The following is a 23691-nucleotide window of genomic DNA, read 5'->3' as shown; positions in this document are numbered from 1 at the left end:
GTGTCCGTGCGTCTGTCCTCTCGTCTCCCCAGTGGAGAATGTGAAGGAGGTGTTGAAGCTGAGCGTGGAGCAGAAGGGCTCCTCCGTGGCGACGGGTGAACTGACCGTCTTCCTGGACGGACTGACGGTCGCTGAGCAGGAGCCGCTGGCCGCCGCCCTCACCAACGGCAACACCGCCACCACCAGTGAGCTCAACACACTGACATTCATTGTCATACAGACACATATACAAGGAGACACACACACACACGCACGCACCCACGCATGCATGCACGCTTAAACACATGCGGGAATCTGGATGTATGCACGTGTTCGTGGTTACATGGTTTGTGTTGTGTCGTGAAAACTTTTTTTTGCATCGTCGGTCTTATAATAAAAGTTTTTTTGCCACGAGCTGTGCGACCTCTCCTTTTTTCAAGTTTTGTCTCCCGTGGTCAGCACCTACAATACCTACCCACTATTGGTGTGTGTGCTCCATCCTCCATCCGCTAGTACTTTGATCTAAACATTTTTAAATAAATATATGTGCGCACCGAAAATAGCAGATCTACAAGCGCACCAATCTGTAGATTGGCTATTTTCGGTCATTAGTTATTTTCTGATTTATTATGATTTGACGTGATCAAACTAGCAATAGGATACATGTTTAGAAGCATCTTCCCGAAACATGAATGGTCTCATGACAAATGTCATGATTTCATCAGCCGGTCGGCCTAACCCTAAAACATTTAGAATACATTTTCAGAGTTTTTTTTTTTTTGCTTTATTCCATGGAGGGCGACAAACACGTGAGGCTGCATATAGGGATGTCGGCAGTTGAACCCATTTTGGGCGGGAACCCCTTTTGGTGTTTTAAACATTATGTTATAATTTTGCTATTGAAAAATAGCAGATCTACAAGCTCATAGCGCGCCACCGAGTGGCGCGCTACGAGCTTGGAGGTCTGCTATTTTTGAAAAATCGAAGAACGACTGACATAGAAACAGCTTTTTCAGAAAACTGTCAGGATGTAGAAGACTTTTTTTCTCAGGTCAAAATGGGTTAACGGGCGACGCTCTGGGAGTAATGCAGATGGAGAGGATCATAGATCATAGATCCACCAGATCTTTTTTGTCACTGGTATACAGTATTTTGAAACGTTGGAAACGTTACAAAGTGACTATTTCACGATGTGTGTGCATGTGTGGGGATCTCACAGGATCTCTTTCCTCCACAGAAGTCCAGCAAAATGGCAACGCCATGCACGAAGATGGAGAAGGCTCATCTTCCTCTTCCTCAAGGGCTGCCAACAGGTGAGACAGTTAACCCATTCTGACCTTAGATCAGATTCATACGAGGTTTCCACTGGACACACACTGGTCTGATTAACCCATTCTGACCTGAGATCATATTTAAAAAATGTCAGTCGTTCTTCGATTTTTCAAAAATAGCAGACCTACAAGCTCGTAGCGCGCCACTCGGTGGCGCGCTATGAGCTTGTAGATCTGCTATTTTTCAATAGCTAAAGCATAACATGGTGCTAACACCAAAATGGGTTCCCGTTCAGAATGGGTTAAAACACCCCCATCGCCCAGGACCAAGTTAGTAACGCCCGACGCCCAAGACGAAGTTTGATCCAAAAGACATTATTGATATGAAAACGGATCGCATCGCATCGCTCCACAGCTTGGGAGTGCCTATTGTGCAATCCTCGATGTTGCGCAACAGTGAGACGTCATCGAAAATGTTCCTCCCCTGTTTAGCCGACGACAAGGAAAATCTTAAATCATCCCGTCTAATTATTAAAAAAGATCCCGTGTTAGACGGCCCTCCGCTGTCCAGTCGCGATAGATTTATTCTTACCTCCCGTTGTTGTCGATCGCCTCTAGAGTGGTGTGGCTACATCTAGCTGCTACAGCCACATCCGGAACAACATCCGGTCCGTCGGTCAAAGTGATCCGTGTTTTTAAATAACCCCGGGCAATTAAAGTGTCTTAACCACTTCAGCAATAGCCAATGTTTTGCTCAGTAGAGAGTAAGTGCTTAACCAGGATTATTCCCTGGCCGGGAGAAAATGCTTAAATGGAACAAGGTGACATTTTTGACATTATTAGCGTTCCTTTTTTTAAGGGGCAGTGTTGGCCTCAAGCTTCTAGCTTCCTGTGCCCTGTTTTTGTGCGGTGCAGCCGTGTGTGTGTGTGAGTGAGAGAAAGTGAAAGTATACAGTCCCGGGGAAAAGGAAAGCACCACTTAGCCCTGGTCCAGTGCTTACAGCAAGTCTCTCTCTGACGCCCTGTGGAAGTCCCTTCCACAGCCCTCTAGCGATTTTCTCACTCCCGTGCGAGGCTTTACAATTACCAGCAAATAAACAAAACGACGTAACTACTCACCGAAACAAAGCCTGCTAGACCTTTGTAAAAGTCTATTCTCTGAGCTGGGAAGCGTCTCAGGTCCCCAGCTTCTCTCTAAAATGCACTATTTTAGTCATTACATAAAATGAATCCAACCAGATCGGCGCAGGAAAAACCCGGAAATGCCGTAGTAGAAGAAATGACTGTCCGGTAAATTCAGGGTACATTGCGTTATTAAAATGGCACAAAGTGCATTTTAGAGAGAAGCTGGGGACCTGGGCTAAGCACCACTGATATTACAAAATTATTAACTGTATTTTTGAGGGGCGCTACCCCCTCCTATATTCAGCTGTAGTGTAGATTTGTGTCCTAACCTAACCCAAACTGAACTAAATGAATGGAGAATTCGTATCGACAAGCAAATCGGATATTTTTGTCCTACACAAGATTAAATTCCTGTTGACAATGACAGTCAGGCACAGCCTGTACCGTCCGGGTGTGTGAGAGTATGACACTTTGGCAAGCAGATCAGTAACTCGCAGCGGGCTATATTAACATTATACTCTGTCTTATTTTACTTTAATATAATGTGTGTGACTGACTCGCTTGTGTCTGTGTCTTATGCAGCACTGCTAGACTCATGCTGTTCGTCGGTGCGCACCACATGTGCATTTTCAGTACAGAAACTCCTCTAGTCCGGGGCACAGTTGGTAGTGCTGTCGCCTCACAGCGACAGCACTACCCAGCTAGGTACCCTCACAAAGAACATGCAGTAATCCTGGTCACTAAACTGCCTCCCCCTGGCCAGCCGGGGCGCCTGATGGAGGGGAAAGGAACTGGTTGGAATAATGTCCAACCAGGGAAACTCCCCCCTGTCAGGTGTAAAGGAGCAACTTGGACACTCAGGCATGAAGGAAGCATGAGTTCTAGTCCGTTGCTCTCCCCATGTCCCCCATATATGGGGACTAGGTTGGCGGAGGGTTTCTAGAGCCCAGGATCACATTAGATAATTGACACAGGGGTGACAAATGGGTTACAAAATCGTGGGATAAAATATATAAAAAGAAAAAATGAAACTCCTCTAGTCCCGAAACCGTCCCGAATTAGATATTTTATCGGCCCAAATAGATTTTTTTATAGGCCCCGGGACGTTGGGACGCCGTTAATCTCCAGCCCTGCTCCAAAGGCACCGCAGTGACCGCACACTTCACATTTGTGTGATATAGTTTTTGCATGAGTAGGAAATTTAGTAATGCGACTTTCTATTTAGAGAAAACTAAGATATTCTAAGTGTACTTTGACTCGAGATCCTCTCGGCCTCTAATTTATATAATGTTGTTTATATTACTTCTATCTGTAGCTGCCAGGATTCAGTCTTTAACCCATTAGGCCTGACGTCTTCTGAAAGAATATATATTCAAAGATTTGTGCCGCATTTTCACGATTTTTTTAAAATAGCAGACCTACAAGCTATGAGCTTGTAGATCTGCTATTTTTCAATAGCTAAAGTATAACATAATGCTTAGTTAAAACACCAAAAGGGGTTCCCGTTCAGAATGGGTTAATTCTTTTAGTTTACCATATTATTATACAAATAGTTTCCGATGTGACATCCTAGTGTTGGGGGAAAAAAATGGCTTGTTTATTCAAATCTTGATTTAATCACACGGAAAGTGGGTGAAATGGTGATGATACCAGTTTCATACTTTTATAGCACTTAAATGTCTCTTGTCAACCCAACCACAAGATTAATCTTGATTACCGGCAATGTGATGCGCCTCCCATCTAACTAAATCTTAACTTATTATAATTATAATTATAACCATTTCTACAGCAAAAAGAGTCCTATTTTTTTGCACAAACACATTTGGCACTTGGCCACCAGCTTCATCACCCCGTCTTCATTAATGTCAACACTTACAGGAATATTTGGGCGCAAATAGAACGTAATTGGAAACCAATCAACCTTTATTTATGCCAGGCCTTGTAGCGTCAAGTATTTCTTCATGGTGTCCTTTAGTGGGCCGACTGATGGACAGAAGAAACCCTTTAGTGGACTGACTGATGGACAGAAGAAACCCTTTAGTGGACTGACTGATGGACAGGAGAAACCCTTTAGTGGGCCGACTGATGGACAGAAGAAACCCTTTAGTGGACTGACTGATGGACAGAAGAAACCCTTTAGTGGACTGACTGATGGACAGAAGAAACCCTTTAGTGGACTGACTGATGGACAGGAGAAACCCTTTAGTGGACTGACGGATGGACAGGAGAAACCCTTTAGTGGACTGACTGATGGACAGGAGAAACCCTTTAGTGGACTGACTGATGGACAGGAGAAACCCTTTAGTGGACTGACTGATGGACAGGAGAAACCCTTTAGTGGACTGACGGATGGACAGGAGAAACCCTTTAGTGGACTGACTGATGGACAGGAGAAACCCTTTAGTGGGCTGACTGATGGACAGGAGAAACCCTTTAGTGGACTGACTGATGGACAGGAGAAACCCTTTAGTGGACTGACTGATGGACAGGAGAAACCCTTTAGTGGACTGACTGATGGACAGGAGAAACCCTTTAGTGGACTGACTGATGGACAGGAGAAACCCTTTAGTGGACTGACTGATGGACAGGAGAAACCCTTTAGTGGACTGACTGATGGACAGGAGAAACCCTTTAATGGACTGACTGATGGACAGGAGAAACCCTTTAGTGGACCGACTGATGGACAGGAGAAACCCTTTAGTGGACTGACTGATGGACAGGAGAAACCCTTTAGTGGACCGACTGATGGACAGGAGAAACCCTTTAGTGGACCGACTGATGGACAGGAGAAACCCTTTAGTGGACTGACTGATGGACAGGAGAAACCCTTTAGTGGACTGACTGATGGACAGGAGAAACCCTTTAGTGGACCGACTGATGGACAGAAGAAACCCTTTAGTGGGCTGACCGATAGAACCCCCTGCTAATGGATCGCTGGCCGAGATGCGATCACAGACTTCAATTGATCCCGCCAAGGATGGGGGGGGGGGATTCTGACAAAGAGTGCTCTCTCTACTATCTCAGCGTGCATGGATATGCACGCACGTACTGTACGCATGCATGCACGCACACACAGAGATTGGTGTCCTTGCAGCATCCTGTATCATTCCTGCCCCCAAACTATATTTGTCTGTTGAGACCTCCTTGTCTGCATACCCCCCCCCCCCCCCCCCTCTCCTTCTCACTTTACAGCATTTTCTTAACCTTGTCCAATCATCTCCTTCCATCTCTGTTTTCATATCTTTCTCATCTGGCTCTCTGTCCTTGTCATGTTTTTTGAGTGGTGCTAGTGACTCCTATAGACGACAATGTGTGTACGTGTCTGTGTACGTGTCTAACTGTCAATGTACGTGTCCGTCCAAGCATGGAAATAGCGTTTGTTGACCACCAAGTGTCACTGTTGCACAGCCCAAAGCCCTAACCACACCAAAGGGTCACTCCTTGGGTCCAAACGGTTGCAAGGAGTTAACGCTAAAACCGTCTTGACCCTTTGGTGTGGTTTGGGGCCATTGAATTCCATGTGTTGAATCACTAGGGTCAACGTGGGCAACCGCCTTGACCCTTGGGCTTTACACACACACACACACACACACACACACACACACACACACAGGCCAGGGATGAGAGCTAGTACAGTACAGTACAGCACCACTCAATTCAGACCGGTCTGTTTTTTGCCGTGACTCATTCCTCCCTCTCCCTTTCTTACAGCATTTTCTCACCCTTTCGATTGTTGCCTTTGTTTTCCCTCTTTGTTTTCTGTCTTTCTCATCTGTCTGTCTCTTGTCCTCCGTCACTGACCCCCCCCCCCCCCCCCCCCTCCCTCAGCTGTCTGCCCCGTTTAAATTACAGTAGTCGCCAGTCGCCACACTGGTGCCAATCCTTCCTTATATATTATCTATCATATTGTGTAAAAGGTGCCCCGCCCCCTTCTACGGGGCCAATCAGTAGCCGTCTGTAGATCAGAACCAGAAGGGAGGGGGTTGGGAGAGGGTGTGTGTGTGTGTGTGTGTGTGTGTGTGTGGTAGTGGCACACAGCCATCTGCATTGCAGTTTCTTGCTGCTGCCTTTTAGGAGGACTGCAAAACGACAACACAAGGGCAACCTTAGACTTTGTTGTTGTATGCCCTTCTCATATCCCTCTCTCTCTCACACACACGCTCGTGCGCACATCCCCTCCCACGCACGCACGCACGCTCCTTGCCATATCTCACCGTTATGCTCTGGTGTTTCTCCCCCACTAGCTCGTTGCAGTGTTATGACTTTGGTTCCGTGTGTAGTTTTATTTCTCTCACTGCACCATTGTCCGCTTTGTCTTCCTTCTACAAGCTGAATTTCTCAAATTAACCCATTTTGGGGTGAGAACCCCGTTTGGTGTTAGCATTATGTTGTGCTTTAGCTATTGAAAAATAGCAGATCTACAAGCTCATACGATCTTGTAGGTCTGCTATTTTTTTTAAATCGAAGAACGACTGACATAGAAACATAGCTTTTTCGGAGAATTGTCAGGATGTAGAAGACATTTTTAGAATCTGATCTCAGGTCAAAATGGGTTAAATCATCGTCGCTCTCCCTCTCTCTGGCTTTCATTCTTTCTACATGTCTTGCTTTCCTTCTCCTCTCTCTTACTGTGTGTCGTCTCTGAGTGTTTCCCCTCCATGGTTGTCTCTGTCACTCTCCTCCCACCTCCCTCCCTCTCCTCCCTCCCTCCCCCCCCCCCTCCCTCCCTCCCTCCCTAATGCTTATCTACAAACACTAACCGAGGGAGACCCTTTCTGTGGAGCCAGTAGTCCTGGGTCACACAACCTGTTAAAGAGCGCACGCCCACTGCGTGCGTGCGTGTGTGTGTGTTCACACGCGTTCTCGTGCTGTTCACGCAGTGTGCTTCCGTGCATGTTTACCAGTTAGCTTTCATTTTAAAGTGGAACTCCACGGGGCTCTGATTGGACTGACATTTTTACATTTCTCCTGAGAGAACGTCGGTCGACTGGAGGTTTCTCTCTGACTGATGATTTGAACTGTGGACTTTTTAGGGGGAAGCCCTTTAATGTCCCGTCTTGCTCAGACAGGACGGCCCAGACTTGACAGTCACATGGCCAGAGTTTTGTCCCTGGAGGGAGCTAGCAGGGGCCTTCATGGGTTGTGCCTCGAGCTAGCAGGGGCCTTCATGGGTTGTGCCTGGAGGGAGCTAGCAGGGGCCTTCATGGGTTGTGCCTGGAGGGAGCTAGCAGGGGCCTTCATGGGTTGTGCCTGGACAGTAGCAGGGGCCTTCATGGGTTGTGCCTGGAGGGAGCTAGCAGGGGCCTTCATGGGTTGTGCCTGGAGGGAGCTAGCAGGGGCCTTCATGGGTTATGCCTGGAGGGAGCTAGCAGGGGCCTTCATGGGTTATGCCTGGAGGGAGCTAGCAGGGGCCTTCATGGGTTATGCCTGGAGGGAGCTAGCAGGGGCCTTCATGGGTTATGCCTGGAGGGAGCTAGCAGGGGCCTTCATGGGTTGTGCCTGGAGGGAGCTAGCAGGGGCCTTCATGGGTTATGCCTGGAGGGAGCTAGCAGGGGCCTTCATGGGTTGTGCCTGGAGGGAGCTAGCAGGGGCCTTCATGGGTTGTGCCTAGTGGACAGTAGCAGTGGCTGAACAGAACACTGCTGGCTGGGAAACAATGGATCTCCTTCAGCGGAGACCCTTGACGTCATCCTCATGCCAACACATTCTACCCTCGCTGAAATTGCATGCATGCACACAGAGAGACACACACACACACACACACACACACACACAGCACATCCCCTGTTTATTATGCAACAGGCTGCATGCACATACAGTTGCGAATAAGTTGCACATATTTTGCTCAGCTACTTGGCGTTAGGTACCGTGTGCTACTCTACTGCACTCCTGCACAGCAGCTGGTGGGCTGTACGCGTAAACAGGAAGCGTTTTAGAGGTTTCCTAGCTAATAAAAAGGGAAGCGAGGCAACATGTTCGCTGCTGCACACAGGCCCTGCTTAGATTAGACATTGTACTGCAGGTAACCCGAGTTGTTGTTGCCACAATTAACATGTTGTGAAATCTGTTCTGTGTTTGTTTGGTCATCTGGACTGTAAAGCGGTTATAATTATGGAGTAGTTGCTCCACTACTCCATGCAGATATAGGATTACCACAAACCCACAAACAACATCCTCTGTCTCTGACCGTCTGCGTTTCTAACGCTCTCTCTCTCCCCGTCTGTGGGCGAGCAGACAGGCAGCCCCAGCCTCCAACCAGTCGGACATTGTGTCACAGGCATTAGACAGAGCAGACAGGCAGCCCCAGCCTCCAACCAGGCGGACCCTGTGTCACAGGCATTAGACAGAGCAGACAGGCAGCCCCAGCCTCCAACCAGGCGGACCCTGTGTCACAGGCATTAGACAGAGCAGACAGGCAGCCCCAGCCTCCAACCAGGCGGACCCTGTGTCACAGGCATTAGACAGAGCAGACCGGCAGCCCCAGCCTCCAACCAGTCGGACCCTGTGTCACAGGCATTAGACAGAGCAGACAGGCAGCCCCAGCCTCCAACCAGGCGGACCCTTTCTAACGCTCTCTCTCTCTCCCCGTCTGTGGGCGAGCAGACAGGCAGCATTAGACATGACAGACAGGCAGCCCCAGCCTCCAACCAGTCAGGACCCTACTGTGTCACAGGCATTAGACAACATGACAGCGGGCCCTTTTAGCCGAGCCCTCAGACGCTAATTTGTCATTCATTGGCTCTTTTCTTTGTAATGGAGGAGAGACGCAGACTGGAAAGGCCTCTCAGGGGAGAGGGGGGGGGGGGGGGGGGGCGGGGTTTGGCTAAGTACTCTGCATTGGGGTAAGTGGGTGTGTGTGTGTGGTGGGGGGGGGGGGGGGGGGCAGGGTGCTCTTGTTTGCACTTTGCTCTCTCTATTACCCCAGCTGTCACACAAGCTATGCGTTTGCATTTTGTTTGTTGCAAATTTGAATAGAAAGTTCTTTGCCTTTTGGCCATTGGCAGGCAGTAGACTGCAGATTGTGTCTAGTCTCTGAAGCAGACTTAATCGTTGTTTATTGAATGTGGATGTTCCACAATCCAATATTTCCTAGCTTTGTATCTTTTGCATCTGCCCGTGTTGTGAACGCAGCTGCCGTGAACGAACTGCACTTTCGCATATACTCAACAGGGCGCACACTGACATCACGGTCTATGACTTGACCACCTGAACCTTGGCCACACATCACGGTCTATGACTTGACCACCTGAACCTTGGCCACACATCACAGTCTATGACTTGACCACCTGAACCTTAGCCACACATCACGGTCTATGACTTGACCACCTGAACCATGGCCACACATCACGGTCTATGACTTGACCACCTGAACCTTGGCCACACATCACGGTCTATGACTTGACCACCTGAACCTTGGCCACACATCACGGTCTATAACTTTGCGGGCGAGAAATTCTCTCAATAAGTAAGGGATAATATCTGGCTAGGTGGTCATTGTTGGGAGTTTAAGGACCGAGGCGAAGCCGAGGTGGTTAATTACCCTGAAGGTGAATTATATCCCGACAACAATGACCACCTAGCCAGATATTATCCCGCTTATTACATGGCTACCTAACATAAATTAATAAATTGACCCAAAACGCAACAAAAAAAGTATTCCTTTAAGTGTCGCGCTGGCTGCGACTGCCCAGCTGCAGGGCTGGAGAAAACTCTCCGGCGGACACTCTAACCACAAGGCCACTGTCTAGATAATATTGTCTAGATATTATTGCTGTCCTAAAATGTTGATGTTGAAGTATAGTAATACAAACGTGTGTGTGTGTGTGTGTGTCTCAACCTTGCAGCACAGTGAACGATACAGACGTGGCCTCTGACCGCAGCCCGGCGTCCACCTCCTGTCCGCCCTCCAACGGCGTGGACAGCCAGGCGCCTTCGGACTCCTCCTCTAGCCACGCCCCCCCTGGCCCCGTCATCAACGGAGACACGGCGCCCGACTACACACCAGCCCACCAATCCCTGGACAGTGCCACGACTGGTAGGACTGAATCCTATATCTTAACCCATTTTGGGCAGGAACCCCTTTTGGTGTAAGCATTATGCTATGCTTTAGCTATAGCAGATCTACAAGCTCATAGCGAGCTTGTAGGTCTGCTATTTTTGAAACATCGAAGAACGACTGACATAGAAACATAGCTTTTTCAGAAAACTGTCAGGATGTAGAAGACATTTTTAGAATCTGATCTCGGGTCAGAATGGGTTAAGGCCGTGGTTCTCAAAGTGGGGTTGAGGCTGTACTGTACTGTGTACTGTATTGTATCATACTGCACTGTAGCAGGCTGTATTTTGATTTTAGTTTTAGTCATAGTCTCTTGAATAGTTTTCACTTAGTTTTAGTCACATTTTAGTCACCCGGAATGTTTCAGTGTTAGACTAGTTTTAGTCGATTAAATATCATAAGATTTAAAAATGGGTTTTGGAGGGCCTTGATGCCGTCATAATGACTGCTTTTACACATGCTGAAAATAGCAGATCTACAAGCTCACAACGCGTTGCGAAGCGTTGTGAGCTTGTAGTTTCAGCATGCAACCAAGTGTAAAATGACTTATACTGGATCTCTTGTCCACTAGTCCCTTCCTAACATTTTAGTCTAGTTTTTATTTGTTGATGAAATTGTCAATATATTTAGTCATAGTTTTAGTCATCGTAGCTTAGTTTTCATTTAGTTTCCATTTAGTTTTCGTCAGTGGAAAAAGGTAGTCGACGAACATTTTTCGTCTTAGTTTTAGTCACTGTCACGGCACAGTCGAACGTCCCTACTCCCTAGGGAGGGAGGGAAGGACTACTCCTACTCCCTAGGGAGGGAGGGAGGGACTGGAGAAACTAGTCGGAACGTCCCTACTCCCTAGGGAGGGAGGGAGTGAGGGACTGGAGAAACCAGTCGGAACGTTCCTACTCCCTAGGGAGGGAGAGAGGGACTGGAGAAACCAGTCGGAACGTTCCTACTCCCTAGGGAGGGAGGGAGGGACTGGAGAAACTAGTCTGAACGTCCCTACTCCCTAGGGAGGGAGGGAGGGAGTGAGGGACTGGAGAAACCAGTCGGAACGTTCCTACTCCCTAGGGAGGGAGGGATGGACTGGAGAAACCAGTTGGAACGTTCCTACTCCCTAGGGACGGAGGGAGGGATGGACTGGAGAAACCAGTTGGAACGTTCCTACTCCCTAGGGAGGGACTGGAGAAACCAGTCGGAACGTTCCTACTCCCTAGGGAGGGAGGGATGGACTGGAGAAACCAGTTGGAACGTTCCTACTCCCTAGGGAGGGACTGGAGAAACCAGTCGGAACGTTCCTACTCCCTAGGGAGGGAGGGACTGGAGAAACCAGCACAGAATACATCTACCTACCGTAGAGCAGAGTGAGTGCCGAGCTAAGGCGTATGTCCTCCCAAAGGGCGCTCCCTCTGTGGAGTGGCCTGGGCCAGGCGCCTGGCACTGCACTGCTGCCATCATCATCAGGGCCAGTCACGGCCCACTTGGTCAGGAAGGACAGTCAGGAACAGTACATTATTTTTCATTAAAAGAACACTATAATTTTTGCTGCTGTCAGCACAAAAACAACAACACAAAAAGCACTAGGAGAGGGAGATAGGGAGGGGGAAGAGAGTGCTGTATGCTTGACAGGACAGCACAGTCAGGGCTGACGTACAGAAGAATTAATATTCTGTTCCCAAAGCACTAGCTCAGGGGAAACACGTACTGCAGTAAGCTGTGTGTGTGCACACTGTGGAACGCCATGCAGTCTGATTTGGACCTACCTAGGGAAAAAAGTAGTAATAATAATAATTGCAATATCAGTTATCATTTTGATTTTTTTTTGTTGTATTAAGAATCATAAAACACGGGACGTGATGTTAAGACTGTTCATTGTGCCAATAGATGGTGTGGGCTCACATGAGCTTTGCCTTGATGTTAAGAGTGGCATTAGGAGGTGTATTTCTTAACTAGGGTATATGATGTCAATTTAGGGACACATCCTCAGTAGTGTGCGTTTTGAATCAGTGGGTGTTTCGGCCTTCAAACACTATACACCCTCATCAAAGGTGGCCAGCTAAAGGGTGATCAAGACTTAGCTTGTATCCCATGCCCCAATCATTAAGATTTGCCTCCCACGGGACTATGCAAGGCAGGGGCATCCTCTTCCCTGAGCAAGCCATACAGCTGACCGCATAACACATATGCCCACATAGGTTTTACTAATACTAATACTTAGTTAATTGACCATTATTAAAAGAACATTGACAAGCAAAATAGTAAGTACCATCAAACAATTTCAGTAATATTAAACATGCAGTTGACCCTCTCATGCCCTTGTCTCTCTCTCTCTCTCTCTCTCTCCGTTCCCATCTGTACTCTCTCTCTCTCTGCAGTCAACGGAGAGTCGTGTAACACCGTCTCTCCGGATGCCGCCACCACCACAGCACACAAGGCGCTGCCCCCTGCAGACGCCCAGAGGGACTGCAGCCACGACACCGCCCTGTCAGACCCCAACAGCACAACCCCCACCGTCCCCACGGCCTCCAGCACCACCACCACCTCCTCCACACCAGCACCTGCCACTTCGTCCTCTGCTGCTAATGATGGTGATGATGGTGCTGCTCCTCCTGCTGCTACCGCCGACCCCGCCTCCAACGCCACAGCACAGACGTCGTCGGCCACCGCCGTCTCGGCCTCCTCTTCCGTAGTAGCTTCCAGCGAGGCGGGGGCGGCGTTGGCTCCGCCCCCGGCAGCAGGTGATGCTGACGGAGGCGCGGCAGCTACAGACGGGGCGAAGCCCAGGCAAGAGAATCCCAACGCTGGAGCCCCAGACCCCCTGCCACCGGGGTAAAACACCACTCCCCACTGTACTGTACTGTACAGTACATGTATACTAATGCAGTGGTTCTCAAAGTTGTTCATTTCAACTCCTTGAGATTGCACAAATCCATTCGATTTCCATTTGTACAATCTCAGAGTTACAGAGTTGCTACCCCCACCTCCCAAGGAACCCTGAGGGTCCCTGGACCTCATTTAGAGAACCACTGCACAGATGCATCGACCCTAGGCTTATTAACTGGGTTATTAGCTTCTGGGCCAGACTATTGACTTCAGGGTCGGGTTGGGTACAGAATATCCAATGCCAATATGGCCAGTGGTTCCACATAGTGTTATGTGTGTGATTTATCCCAGAAAATGTAAAATGTTTGGTGAGCAATGATCCATTTTCCTTCTTAACACACTGGCACTGTGTGTCTTTCAGGTGGGAACAGAGGAAAGACCCCCATGGGAGAACGTACTACGTAGACCACAACACCAGGACGACCACCTGGGAGAGACCACAGCCACTGCCTCCAGGGTCAGTTTCTCACACAAACACAAGTCAGCGTTTGTTTTGGGTTAGCCCATCAAAAGTAAACACCATCTCCACGCACCATCTATGGGGTACAAGTACATGTCAGGGGGCTAATAAGATGGATACATTAGGGTCGGAGGTATCGATATACAAGCCCTATCTGTACAGAAATTAGCAAGACAAATGCTACTTGTGTTTGTGAAAATATGTTTTCTCTGATATAAGAGTGTCCGAACTGTATAATTGGAGTTAAGAGTTACCAAACCTTTTCAGCTTGCTTGTATTGAGGCCCAAAAGACAAATTTGGTATCTTCACAGCCCATTAACCCATTCTGACCTGAGATCAGATTCATACGAGGTTTCCACTGGACACACACTGGTCTGATGAACCCATTCTGACCTGAGATCAGATTCTAAAAATGTCAGTCGCCCTTTGATTTTTCAAAAATAGCAGACCTACAAGCTCATAGCGCGCCACTCGGTTGCGCGCTATGAGCTTGTAGATCTGCTATTTTTCAATATCTAAAGCATATCATGATGCTAACACCAAAATGGGTTCCCGTTCAGAATGGGTTAAAAAAAAGCCAATTTTCAGGGTCACAACTCAATTTCTTAGACTATACAGCTGTAGATTAGCTATTTGTCTTTACATTCCTGCAATGTATTGCAGAAATGTCTTTGAGTGCAACTACACTTCAGAAATAAACCCAAACTATAAAGCAACAGGCAACTACGAATATTAAGCTATGTTACAGGAAAACTAGCCCAAAGTCGCTTATAATAAGCAGAACTGGCAACAGTGAAACGCTGGTGGCTGCTTTCTGCAATTTGCTTCGGGGAAAATAATGTTTCGTCAGCAGACTTTTTTTGTGCTGATAAAAAAAATGCCTGTCTGTTGCAATCTCACCAAGCCCCCAGTAAGGATATCCAACGTTGAAGATGCCACTACCTACTGGCGAAATGTGGAATTGCAGCACTATGTCACGTGCGTAAGCCCGGACCTCAAAATTGAGGTCCGGGGCTCGGCTAGGCTAAACTTCCGCTCGCTCGATCCATTGAGTTATAATTATACTTCCGGCAGTCTTCCGGGTGCTTCAAAACGCCACTGAGCAACTTCCACTGAAATGAATAGCTAGGGGAGGGGCTCTATCCTTTATAGCTCTATGAATCTCACAGACGGAAGGTTCTGTGTCATTCAGCCATGTTTTGTTCAACATACCCGATGCCACTCTCTTTCTCAATCCTTCCGTCTCTCTCTCTCTCTCTCTCTCTCTCTCTCTCTCTCTCCTCTGTCCAGATGGGAGCGGCGTGTGGACGACCGGGGCCGGATCTACTATGTGGACCACAACACCCGGACCACCACCTGGCAGAGGCCCACCATGGAGTCGGTCCGCAACTTTGAGCAGTGGCAGAGCCAGCGCAACCAGCTGCAGGGAGCCATGCACCAGTTCAACCAGAGATGTCTCTACTCTGTAAGTAAAACCAGCTGCAGGGAGCCATGCACCAGTTCAACCAGAGATGTCTCTACTCTGTAAGTAAACCAGCTGCAGGGAGCCATGCACCAGTTCAACCAGAGATGTCTCTACTCTGTAAGTAAACCAGCTGCATGGAGCCATGCACCAGTTCAACCACAAACATGTGGATATAGTCACTCCCATCTGTAACTGCTCAATACCCTTTGTTTTTATGCCATGGCCTATACATTGCTGTTGTAAATTCAGCATTCAGCAAAATGTCACATGCAGATAATCTAAAGGCATTGTGCGTTAATATCAGACTGCTGGGATTGTGCTTTTGTCTTTTATTGGGCTGGGTTTTATTGGCTCATGTCAATCTTTTCTTAATCTTACGAATTGTAAGCCTCGATAATCATGATGGTGTTCACACAGGCCCTGCTATGCTATGTAAATGTAAACCCAGCCCCCATCCAGTCTCTACTGCAGTCATTCTCCTGCTGCAGTTGTTTAGCTGCTTTAGCACACCTGGGTGACCCAGTCGACCTATACGTAGTCTTTAGCACACCTGGGTGACCCAGTCGACCTATACGTAGTCTTTAGCACACCTGGGTGACCCAGTCGACCTATACGTAGTCTTTAGCACACCTGGGTGACCCAGTCGACCTATACATAGTCTTTAGCACACCTGGGTGACCCAGTCGACCTATACGTAGTCTTTAGCACACCTGGGTGACCCAGTCGACCTATACATAGTCTTTAGCACACCTGGGTGACCCAGTCGACCTATACATAGTCTTGTCAAGGTTGTTTAGCTGCTTTAGCACACCTGGGTGACCCAGTCGACCTATACGTAGTCTTTAGCACACCTGGGTGACCCAGTCGACCTATACGTAGTCTTTAGCACACCTGGGTGACCCAGTCGACCTATACGTAGTCTTTAGCACACCTGGGTGACCCAGTCGACCTATACATAGTCTTTAGCACACCTGGGTGACCCAGTCGACCTATACGTAGTCTTGTCAAGGTTGTTTAGCTGCTTTAGCACACCTGGGTGACCCAGTCGACCTATACGTAGTCTTTAGCACACCTGGGTGACCCAGTCGACCTATACATAGTCTTGTCAAGGTTGTTTAGCTGCTTTAGCACACCTGGGTGGGTGACCCAGTCGACCTACGTAGTCTTTAGCACACCTGGGTGGGTGACCCAGTCGACCTACGTAGTCTTTAGCACACCTGGGTGACCCAGTCGACCTACGTAGTCTTTAGCACACCTGGGTGACCCAGTCGACCTACGTAGTCTTTAGCACACCTGGGTGACCCAGTCGACCTACGTAGTCTTTAGCACACCTGGGTGACCCAGTCAACCTACGTAGTCTTTAGCACACCTGGGTGACCCAGTCGACCTACGTAGTCTTTAGCACACCTGGGTGACCCAGTCGACCTATACGTAGTCTTTAGCACACCTGGGTGACCCAGTCGACCTACGTAGTCTTTAGCACACCTGGGTGACCCAGTCGACCTACGTAGTCTTTAGCACACCTGGGTGACCCAGTCGACCTACGTAGTCTTTAGCACACCTGGGTGACCCAGTCGACCTACGTAGTCTTTAGCACACCTGGGTGACCCAGTCGACCTACGTAGTCTTTAGCACACCTGGGTGACCCAGTCGACCTACGTAGTCTTTAGCACACCTGGGTGACCCAGTCGACCTACGTAGTCTTTAGCACACCTGGGTGACCCAGTCAACCTACGTAGTCTTTAGCACACCTGGGTGACCCAGTCGACCTACGTAGTCTTTAGCACACCTGGGTGACCCAGTCAACCTACGTAGTCTTTAGCACACCTGGGTGACCCAGTCAACCTACGTAGTCTTTAGCACACCTGGGTGACCCAGTCAACCTACGTAGTCTTTAGCACACCTGGGTGACCCAGTCAACCTACGTAGTCTTTAGCACACCTGGGTGACCCAGTCGACCTACGTAGTCTTTAGCACACCTGGGTGACCCAGTCGACCTACGTAGTCTTTAGCACACCTGGGTGACCCAGTCGACCTACGTAGTCTTTAGCACACCTGGGTGACCCAGTCGACCTACGTAGTCTTTAGCACACCTGGGTGACCCAGTCGACCTACGTAGTCTTTAGCACACCTGGGTGACCCAGTCGACCTACGTAGTCTTTAGCACACCTGGGTGACCCAGTCGACCTACGTAGTCTTTAGCACACCTGGGTGACCCAGTCAACCTACGTAGTCTTTAGCACACCTGGGTGACCCAGTCGACCTACGTAGTCTTTAGCACACCTGGGTGACCCAGTCAACCTACGTAGTCTTTAGCACACCTGGGTGACCCAGTCAACCTACGTAGTCTTTAGCACACCTGGGTGACCCAGTCAACCTACGTAGTCTTTAGCACACCTGGGTGACCCAGTCAACCTACGTAGTCTTTAGCACACCTGGGTGACCCAGTCAACCTACGTAGTCTTTAGCACACCTGGGTGACCCAGTCGACCTACGTAGTCTTTAGCACACCTGGGTGACCCAGTCGACCTACGTAGTCTTTAGCACACCTGGGTGACCCAGTCGACCTACGTAGTCTTTAGCACACCTGGGTGACCCAGTCGACCTACGTAGTCTTTAGCACACCTGGGTGACCCAGTCGACCTACGTAGTCTTTAGCACACCTGGGTGACCCAGTCGACCTACGTAGTCTTTAGCACACCTGGGTGACCCAGTCGACCTACGTAGTCTTTAGCACACCTGGGTGACCCAGTCAACCTACGTAGTCTTTAGCACACCTGGGTGACCCAGTCAACCTACGTAGTCTTTAGCACACCTGGGTGACCCAGTCAACCTACGTAGTCTTTAGCACACCTGGGTGACCCAGTCAACCTACGTAGTCTTTAGCACACCTGGGTGACCCAGTCGACCTACGTAGTCTTTAGCACACCTGGGTGACCCAGTCGACCTACGTAGTCTTTAGCACACCTGGGTGACCCAGTCGACCTACGTAGTCTTTAGCACACCTGGGTGACCCAGTCAACCTACGTAGTCTTTAGCACACCTGGGTGACCCAGTCGACCTACGTAGTCTTTAGCACACCTGGGTGACCCAGTCAACCTACGTAGTCTTGTCAAGGGTCGCCCTTGATCTGGTGGTCTGAGAGGCCACAAACCACCACCATTTCCATTCATTTACCCTGACCCCAGACGGCATGGCGACTCGCTCGCTTTAGCTTGCTTGGCGGTGCCTCTCGTGGCTCAAGTCTGCTTCAGACGGAGCGCCTCCGTCCGTAGCCTCCGGTGAAAACAAGCGCCATCCTTTACGTCTCGTTTCCTTTCCTAGGGAAACAATAAAAATGACCCTGACTAGCTTTCAACACTAAACAGGAAATGATTTGGACTGGTGTTTGGTAAATCACCCAGACGGGCTACATTCTGTGTCATCGGCAACATCATGCCGATGACACAGAAAGATCATCATCTCTCTTATTTGTCTTCTTGGATTAGCTGCTAAAACGTGTAATGCGCTATATAGGGTTTAAGTGGTTAATGGAGGATATATTTGTGTTATTTAGGACCCCAGGAAGACTAGAGGCTCTTTCATGTGTCTCTAATGGGGATCCTTTAATAAACATAAACATATCATGTTATTGTCTACACACTCTGCCAGGCCGGATGGACGGAGACTGTTTTCACGTGTGTGTGTGTGTGTGTGTGTGTGTGTGTGTGTGTGTGTGTGTGTGTGTGTGTGTGTGTGTGTGTGTGTGTGTGTGTGTGTGTGTGTGTGTGTGTGTGTGTGTGTGTGTGTGTGTGTGTGTGTGTGTGTGTGTGTGTGTGTGTGTGTGTGTGTGTGTGTGTGTGTGTGTGTGTGTGTGTGTGATTGTGTGTGTGTGATTGTGATTGTGTGTGATTGTGTGTGTGTGTGCAGCTACTCTCCTGCATTGGACCGTTCGGTGTGAAATGGCGCTCAGCGGAGCACACTGTTCTAGTTTTGCTCTATTGTTTTTACTCTGGCATATTTCTAACCTGATTGGTGTTGTTTCCCTGGTGTGTCTGAATGGATGCATGGCTTTATTTCCAGGCCTCCATGATGTCGGCTAAGAATGACCCTCTGGGCCCACTTCCTCCTGGTTGGGGTGAGTTCAGCTCCTTAACCCATTTTGACCTGATTCTAAAAATGTCTAAATCTAAAACAGTTTTGTGAAAAACTCATGTTGCTACTGTATATCAGTGACGCTCAAACATTTTCATGTCAAGGAACCCCAAATGTATTTGAAAAAAAAAACTTTTTGTTCCATGGACCTCCAGAAGCAAAAAAGAATCGCTTAAAAAATACCCATGTAGACTGGTTAGGACGCATAGACCGATTAAAGGAGAATTCCATGCTAGAAGGCTTTCTTTTTTTTTTTAAGATTTTTTTTGCGGCTTACGCCTTTTATTGATTTTTGAAGGGACAGACAGTAGGCTGACAGGAAACGGGAGAGAGATGGGGGGATGACATGCAGTAAAGGCCGTGTCGGGTCCGGGAGTCGAACCCGCGGCACACTGCGACTGGATTACCAGTCCGGTGCCCAGACCGTTACGCTACGGCCTGGGCTCTAGAAGGCTTTCTTACCTTTATTTGTAGTTGTTACGTCCCCACCAAAGAGGTCCAGGTGTTATTTTGTGCACCCTGGTTGGACGTAGCGCGTGGAAGGAACACGTTATTCCGACCAGTTCCTTTCCCCTCCATCAGACACTCCGGCTGGCCAGGGGGAGGCAGTTTAGAGACCACGATTACTGCATGTTTTTTGTGAGGGTACCTACCCGGTAGCTATTTTTGCTATTAATTGTATGACAAAAGTATAAACGGTAGGAGTAGGAGGCTTCCATTTGACGGTGCTAACATGCCATTTTCTGTTTGTGTGTGTGTGCCCTGTGTGTGTGTCCACAAGCAGAGAGGCGTGTGGACTCCAACGACAGAGTGTACTTTGTCAACCACAGTACAAAGACCACACAGTGGGAAGACCCTCGAACGCAAGGGTGAGCAGAACCAGAATCTGGGCTCAATACAAGGGCGTCGGAACCACAATCTGGGTTCAATACAAGGGCGTCGTGCAGCATTAGGCATTTAACGATTCACTCAACTCACGATACGATTCGTATCACGATATGAGGTTCACGATGCGATTTTTCACTATATATATTATTTTAATATATTTTAAAGAAAAATATCAGCTTTTTAAATTTTATATAATTTATCTTCCCCCTGAGATTTTTTATTTAACTACATTGCAAAAGAAGTAGCATTACTTTTGACGGTGTAGAAACATAATTGCCTTCCTTGATGAGCATCAACGACCATCATCAACTGGGCACAGTCACAGACACACACAGCTCCCCTCTACAGTCACAGACACACACAGCTCCCCTCTACAGTCACAGACACACACAGCTCCCCTCTACAGTCACAGACACACACAGCTCCCCTCTACAGTCACAGACACACACAGCTCCCCTCTACAGTCACAGACATACACAGCTCCCCTCTACAGTCACAGACACACACAGCTCCCCTTACAGTCACAGACACACACAGCTCCCCTCTACAGTGCTCTACTACTGAAAGTGACTATGAGTTTTTTTTTCTTTTTTTTTTTTAATCGATTTTTTTATTTCAATGAATCGATTCATATCGTCGGGATTAATATCGATATACGATATATCGTTACATGCCTATGCAGTATCGGAACCAGAATCTGGGCTCACTGTCAATGTGTCAATTAGCCGCTGACTTTTATTTGTTTATAATACCGTACATTACACCCTATCCTGAACAGAACTGTGGCCAGCTTAATGGCATGATTGTATGTTTTGGCTTAGAATTGTTTTGGGTTGCAGCATCACTCCCAATCTTCCGCCGTAGTCTGAAAACCCACCTTTTCAGACTCCATCATGGCCCATAGCACTTACCCTATACCCCCTTAGGTAGCACTTTTTAGTCTTAGATAGCATTTGAAACAGACTTATAGCATGTCAGGTAGACAGTACAATAATTGCATTGTATATAGTCATAGCACTTCACAGTACATATGTATAGCATAGTATAGTAAATATGTATAGTTTATATGTATAGTGTCATTATGTAGATATGTTCTAGTTCTAGTTCTTAGCTTACGCATGTTTCATGATAAATGCATTTTATATATGTGATGTATTCCCATGCTTTTTGTTATTGCCTAATGTAAATCGCTCTGGATTAAGAGCGTCTGCTAAATGCCTAATGCCTTGTGTGTGTGTGTGTGTGTGTGTGTGTGTGTGTGTGTGTGTGTGTGTGTGGTGTGTGGTGTGTGTGGTGTGTGCTTGTACAGGCTACAGAATGAGGATCCTCTGCCGGAGGGTTGGGAGATTCGGTACACGAGGGAAGGAGTCCGCTACTTTGTGGATCACAACACACGCACGACCACTTTCAGCGACCCGCGCACGGGGAAATCCTCTGTGTAAGACAGAACACACCTAATCGTTGTGACCCATAGTATACTGTGCATTTTGTAATCACATTTTCCAGAACAGAATTTGAATCCAAATTCCATTAACCCATTTTGACCTGAGATCAGACAGTTTTCTGAAGAAAGAAAGTCTAAACCGTTGACTCCTTCTGCTCTCCTACAGCACCAAAGGGCCTCAGATTGCTTACGAACGCAGCTTCAGATGGAAGCTCGCCCATTTCAGATACTTGTGCCAGGTAATGCCTTTCTTTATCTCCCCTTTCTCCCCATCTCTCTCTCTCTCTCTCCCTCCCTACTTCTCCCTGTTTCTCCACTTTGCACTCATAGTGACCCCTCTATTAATACTTATAGTAATCATCATCATACTGTCACTACAATGTCTGTCTGAATGTGTGTCTGTCACTGTGACTGCCGTAGCTCCTCACTGCCTGCACCAATCGCTCGCATTGACCATAATAATATGGAGGTCTTAACGAAGCCCTTTTTCCAATTTAACAAATTATAAATGAATAATTAATGTATTTGTGAATTAAAAATGCAAAAACGCACCCAGGGCGCAGTACCCCCAGCGGGGGGCAATATCTCACAACGGGTAAGGGCTAGTTATAGTAATAAGAATAACTTGGATGTATGTATCGCCTTTCAAAAACCCATGGACGCTTTACATAAAAAAAAACATAACTATGTGCCAAAAGACAAAGCCTTTCTGCGCTCGGTATCTTAGACAAACCTTCACCGTTTCACTAAGGTTTACAAGCTAATAAATAATGTTTAATGTCCTTTAATGTCTTTTGTCTTTCTGTCGTTGCAGTCCAACGCACTCCCCAGCCATGTGAAGATCAATGTCTCCAGGCAAACACTGTTTGAAGACTCCTTCCAGCAGGTTCATTTACATGTTCTTATGTGACTTGTTGTATCCAGATTACATCTGGGATATGATCACTTTCAACATATAAAATAAATAAAGATTAAAGGCTTGAACATAATACTCCCACGGGGTGTATGTTGTCAGCGTTTTCCCCGTGAATGACAACAGATCTGCTGCCTTGTGCGCTGAATAAATGTTGAGTGGTTGTGCAGGAAAACGATTAATATACTATGTACTGTAACGACAAGTTGACAGAACACGCACGGCATATGGAGCCGTTTGAAGAGCGACTTGCAGAAGTGGTTTTGGTAGTCCTTGTATTAAAACAGAAGAGCAGCGAGGTCATCATTAAAGTATATTTGACAGTTATAACGTCCACAAATGATACCCGTGACATCACAGTATGTTGGCAGTTTCAGTAATCGTGTGTCAATCTGTCCACAATGTGTCTCAATGTTTGTTGTTAGTTGAATAGGTGCAATCATATTGCTACAATCATATTGCTATATTATGATCACCCGAGATGCATTTTCATGGGAGGTGTAAATTGCCTCTCAACCAACTACTCTCACTAAACATTTGACTCCTTGCGTGCGCACGCACTCACGCGTGCGCGGCCACACACACACAACATGAATAGTACGTGTCTTCTATGTATGCAAATTGTCTGTTTGTGTGTCTGTGTGTGTGCTCAGATTATGGCCCTGAAGCCTTACGACTTGCGGAGGAGGCTCTATGTCATCTTCAGAGGGGAAGAGGGTCTGGACTATGGTGGACTAGCCAGGTAATATAGACTCTCTCTCACTCACACACACAGTATGAAACATGTGTACTACTACTAAATGTACCGATGAATCCCTCAATCCCCCCCCCCCCTTCCTTCTCGCTCTCTCACACACGCTATGACCCTTTCCTTTAGGGAGTGGTTCTTCTTGCTGTCTCATGAGGTGTTGAACCCCATGTACTGTCTGTTTGAGTACGCTGGCAAGAGCAACTACTGTCTGCAGATCAACCCCGCCTCCACCATCAATCCTGACCACCTCTCCTACTTCTGTTTCATAGGACGCTTCATCGCCATGGCGAGTGCACACGCACACACACACACACACACACTGAAACCACC

General features: G+C 47.8%; 1 protein-coding gene across 9 annotated transcripts in view; it reads left to right on the top strand.

The window, feature by feature from the left end:
- The window catches only part of wwp1 (WW domain containing E3 ubiquitin protein ligase 1), a 74126-nt gene that overhangs the window by 38409 nt on the left and 12026 nt on the right, over positions 1–23691 (top strand). For 4 of the 9 annotated variants that reach the window (XM_083778639.1, XM_083778637.1, XM_083778638.1 and 1 more), the window contains 13 exons: positions 33–185; positions 1199–1292; positions 10220–10410; positions 12798–13251; positions 13667–13762; positions 15057–15231; positions 19294–19348; positions 20147–20234; positions 21563–21691; positions 21864–21936; positions 22512–22583; positions 23264–23352; positions 23488–23647. In XM_083778639.1, coding sequence (XP_083634765.1) covers positions 33–185; positions 1199–1292; positions 10220–10410; positions 12798–13251; positions 13667–13762; positions 15057–15231; positions 19294–19348; positions 20147–20234; positions 21563–21691; positions 21864–21936; positions 22512–22583; positions 23264–23352; positions 23488–23647 — 1829 coding nt within the window. Of the gene's footprint in view, positions 1–32; positions 186–1198; positions 1293–10219; positions 10411–12797; positions 13252–13666; positions 13763–15056; positions 15232–15306; positions 15349–19293; positions 19349–20146; positions 20235–21562; positions 21692–21863; positions 21937–22511; positions 22584–23263; positions 23353–23487; positions 23648–23691 lie in introns of those variants that run through there. The other 5 variants (XM_083778645.1, XM_083778641.1, XM_083778640.1 and 2 more) reach the window with 5 other exon arrangements.

The sequence above is a fragment of the Protomyctophum parallelum genome (genome assembly GCF_964188405.1).
Source record: "Protomyctophum parallelum genome assembly, chromosome: 12".
In the NCBI taxonomy this organism is placed as follows: Eukaryota; Metazoa; Chordata; class Actinopteri; order Myctophiformes; family Myctophidae; genus Protomyctophum; species Protomyctophum parallelum.
This window is presented reverse-complemented; position numbering and strand designations above follow the sequence as displayed.